Below are 4533 nucleotides of genomic sequence, written 5' to 3' on the forward strand. Positions count from 1 at the left end.
AATAATATTTAAATAATAATTAAAATAATTTATTAAATTAATAACTAATTGAACTAAGTTATTAATTTAATAGTCAATTAAAATAATTTATTAAATTAATAATTGATTAAAATAAGGTTTAAAATTTAATAATTAATTAAGTTACAAATATATATCTTTTTCATGAAATTATTAAATCCATCAGAAATTCCGTCGGAACTTCGCCAAAAAATCTGCTTAAAAATCTGTAAGAAATATTTCATCGTGATCCGTCAGAAATATGCCAGAAAATATTCCGTCAAAAATCCGCCGAAAAATTTGCAGTGAATGATCGATCTTCCTATATTGAATAAGGACATAAGTAAAACTCAAAAATTGCAAAGACCACATCTTGAACTGCTATTGACTCCAATCAATTAACAGCCTAACAGAAGAAAAGGTAGCCAGAGACTTAATCTCAGTGTAGATCTCATAATAGTCAATCATCACATAGACCAACAAACCAAAAATCACAGACAAAAGAAATAGATCCAGATGCCTCAAGATGGGCCTTAACCCATGGCAGCAGATAGAAAATTAGAATATTTTCTAATTTACTCCAAGGAGCATAGCATCTGTATTCCATCATGAATTCAACCCAAAATTCACTTCAATCTATTCCCAAAACCGTGCAATGGAGAATATGAAAGGAACATATAGAGGAGAAGTAGGATTGGTAAGCCAATCATGACAAGGATTCCCTTCCCTAAGAACAAGGGTGATGGTGTAATTTTAAAAGATTATAAGCTGCTTAATTTCTCTAATGAGATAAATAATTTTGAATTACAAAAAATATCATCAAGTCTTTTAAAAAATAAATATTGTAAGTAGCATCTACCTCAATCTGGATATTAGTGATATCAATGGAAACACATAATTTTAGGCCATGTAAGATAGTAATAATTCAGCAAATATAACAGAACACTTAGCTAAGGGGCCAACATAAATCATGACGACATTCCCAAGAGCATTCCTAATAATAACACCACAACCATAGACAAAATATTTAATCGACCCATCAACATTAGATTTAAAGGTAATATTAGCGGCTTAACCCAACAAACCAACTTAGGGTCAATGTAAAGATGATTAATTTGGAAAGGAATGCCTAAATTCTGAGCCAATATGGAGAGATCCTTAAAAATTTTGGAGCACATGTTAGCAGGAGAAAAACAAAAAAGCTTCAAAAAATTTTTTCTTTGACATTACTAATGATGTGATGACGGTCCATGGGGATATTGTTAAACCGCAAGTTATTTCTAAGCCAAAAAACCCAAAAAAAATTAATGGAAGTACTGTAATTTCTAATATGACCTCTTGCATTAACAAAATAAAGGTTAAGAATGCTATTGATTGTAATATTAGCAGTAAAAAAGTTAAATCTAAAGATATCATCAAAATAGATCGATGTTTTGAAAGAAATATGATCAGAAATAAACACATGATGCATATTCTCCACATGATTACAACATGGGGTCTTGGAGGGAAAGATAAAACCTCTTTTGATTAAGCTCTCGTCAGTAGGTATATAATTATGCAAAATCCTACAAATAAAGGTAGAAATAGTAGTTGGAATACATTTGTGCAAAATCATAAAAAAAACTTTGTTCAAATAATTTTTTATTCTAAAATCATTCAAAGAATCAATCAAATTAAAAACCCCATTTTTAGACAAGTTGCAAAGTAAATAATCATCAGCCTCATTATTAATAGGGAGTTCTAATATTGGCTAATAATAGCTTCAGGAAGCACTTCAACATATTTATTATGGATATTTTTTGCCTTATTCTAGTGGATGTGGTTCGCCGGAAAATCTGATAGAAAGATTTTTCAGTGAAAAATACTGTCAAAAAATATTCCGGTAGTTTTCTTTTCAATGAAAATTTTTTCCGACGCACGTTTTATAGGCGAAAAATATATGTTAGAAAATTTTCAAATTCACTAGAAATTAAAGAATTTTTTACCAGAAAATCTACTGGTAATACTTAATTCTCCTATAGTTATACAAGATATTATAGAAAATATTTTTAAATCCATGTTTATTCTAGCAATTGATTTTATATTTAAGCTTTTTAAGTTTGAACCATAATATATTCATACAAGAAGTAGAATTATTAGGATCCAGATGGTCGTGCCAGTTATCTTAGACAATGCGAGTTATCGAATAATCGCATGTTTTGAAATCTAAAGTGAGGAACAAGACCATCATGCCTCATCAAAAAACCCATAAAAAGAGGGGAATGATAAAAAAAGGTTCTACTGAGATACTCTACATAAGTAGAATAAAAACAATTAATTCACACATAATTAAAAAGAACACGATCCAAACATTGCCATAAACTCAACGATTCGAGATAAAAGAATTACTAGTAAAACCAATGTAAATAAGTTTACAATCTAAAATGTTATTGAAATCATCCATGGATTGATAAGCAGGGCAAGAACCCCCAAGTTTTTCAGAAGGATTAGATATAGTATTGAAATCACCACCAACCAATCAGGATAAAATAATAATACTGTGAAAATTAAAAAGTTGCTCCCAAAGAATCTTTCTAGTAAAACAAGTAGAAGAAGCATAGAAAAAGGATGCTTGACATTTAAATTGCATTTTTTTATTACAAGATTATCAGAGCATTAGCCCTGAGTTTATATAAGGGTAATCACAATATCATTCCCATAAAGTTTTGGTTTATTTTGGACGACTTTTTTACAATTTTTTGTATAAAATTTATCTGAACAAAAAAAATTGTACTAAAAAGCTGTTTGAAAAAACATTAAAAAAAGTGGCCCCAAGTGAAGCCTCAATTAGAGATTAATTTACAGGTAAAACAGATACAATATCTCTGTATAAAATATATGCATCTTAAAGAAAAATTACTTCGTTCTCAAAATTTGTTGTAAAATGCTGTTTTAGCAAATTAGCTCATGAGTTGGCTGGCTGATCTTGGCTGGTGACTTTCCCTTTGTGGAATCGAACATACTCTAGCTGCGTCATTTCTCCACCAAGCACTGGATCAAAACTACACCTGTAGAAACTGCCATCCATACCAACAATCATTACGGTGTTTTCTGAACCAAATGCTGCAAAATATCGTGTAACTTCAGCCAAGCGAAATTGAGCAAATGACCACTCGGAATTGAAATATTTAGGTAAAACCCCTTTCATAAATGATAATGAAGAGCTTGGGTTAGCACCAGTATTTTGAGATATCAATGCATCAAGTGAAGTTCCAGAGTTTTGATGTCTCAAAGCAGGCCCCGAACCTGAAGGCAAGATAGGTGCATCTTCTCCTACCACTTGAACCCTAAGGTTGAATATATGCACAGTGCCCTTGTCACTAGATATTGCCAACCACTGCACATTTGGTGAGAAAGCAATGCTATATATTTCTGCTCTATCTGCACCCCTTCTCACCTCTTGTAAGCGTGTTCCATCCATTGTGTTAAAAATCCTCACCAATGTCCCTTTCACGCTTGCAGTTGCAAGAAGGAAGCCATTCAAAGTCAAGCTGAAACAAGAAATATGTGAATCATGGGCATTGATGAACTTTGTCATCTTTAGACCAAAGTGTTCAACTCGAACTTGTCCTTGGCGTAGACCTGGGCATGCCAAAACAGAAGTAATTGAATGGTGTGAAAGACAGCAAAGTCCCTTTAGATTGGCTAATGTCTCTATTTGGTGGAGAAGTTTCAAATCGCTAAAGTTATACACATTTATTTTATGTTCAAGAACAATTACAATGCGATCTTGTCTCAATCTTACGCCACGAACATTAGATCTGAAGGCAAGTTCACCAATGCAACGACCTTGATGATCATCCCAAATTAGAACTTTGTTGGGTGGATATTGCGAGTTGACACCACCGCCAACAAGAGCCATAATATTGCATCTAAAGAGCATTTCCACAATTCTGAAGCCACCACTTTTCAAATCCCTTCTAAAAGTTTCCTTGAACGGCTTAGTGTTGTAAATTCGAAAGCCATGGCTTGTGCCAGCAGCAAAACACCCATAATCTTGGTTCCAAGATAATGATAGCAGCTCAATTTCCTTAGCTTCATGTGGATCCATTTCAAGTTGCCCCAAAGAAGTTGATGGTGTATGTGGATTTTGTGACCCCTAAGAAGCAAAATTCCTCTAGAAGTGGAGACTGCTGAGCACATGAGAAAAGATGACAGAAGGAACAATGCTCTATAAGACGCTACAGAGATGAACAACAAACTAACAGGCCTCCAAATTGCTCAGATGATCATATCCTGCAGCACATCTCTCTCTCTCTCTACCTCTCTCTCTTTGAAATGAATTAATGAAGGCCTAAAGTGGATCATTATTTAATATGATTCTTTCTTCCATTTTTAGGTATTTGAAACGGGGACGCGGTCTCTCTGTTTTTTCGGTGAAGCGCCACAAAGCTCTCCTTCCACCCATGCCAGAAGGAAAGGTAAACCGCCATAAACGGATAGTTAGGTAGGGGATTAAATGCTCTTTTGACGCTAGGTCCTTTTTTTTTTTTTTTT

The 4533-nt window shown here is 33.4% G+C and overlaps 1 protein-coding gene across 1 annotated transcript; it reads right to left on the reverse strand.

The window, feature by feature from the left end:
- Window positions 1-2941: 2941 nt before the first annotated feature.
- Window positions 2942-4269, reverse strand: LOC110104697 (autophagy-related protein 18d-like). The gene has a single exon (XM_020833921.2). It carries the CDS (start codon window positions 4085-4087, stop codon window positions 2942-2944), a length of 1146 nt encoding a protein of 381 aa, XP_020689580.1. The 5' UTR covers window positions 4088-4269.
- Between the last annotated feature and the right edge of the window lie 264 nt (window positions 4270-4533).

The sequence above is a fragment of the Dendrobium catenatum genome, unplaced genomic scaffold (genome assembly GCF_001605985.2).
Source record: "Dendrobium catenatum unplaced genomic scaffold, ASM160598v2 fragScaff_scaffold_665, whole genome shotgun sequence".
Classification (NCBI taxonomy): domain Eukaryota; kingdom Viridiplantae; phylum Streptophyta; class Magnoliopsida; order Asparagales; family Orchidaceae; genus Dendrobium; species Dendrobium catenatum.

Bases quoted from the DNA above. Each gene is read 5' to 3' on its own strand.
- LOC110104697 (XM_020833921.2), bottom strand. From the start codon at position 4,087: ATGGATCCACATGAAGCTAAGGAAATTGAGCTGCTATCATTATCTTGG.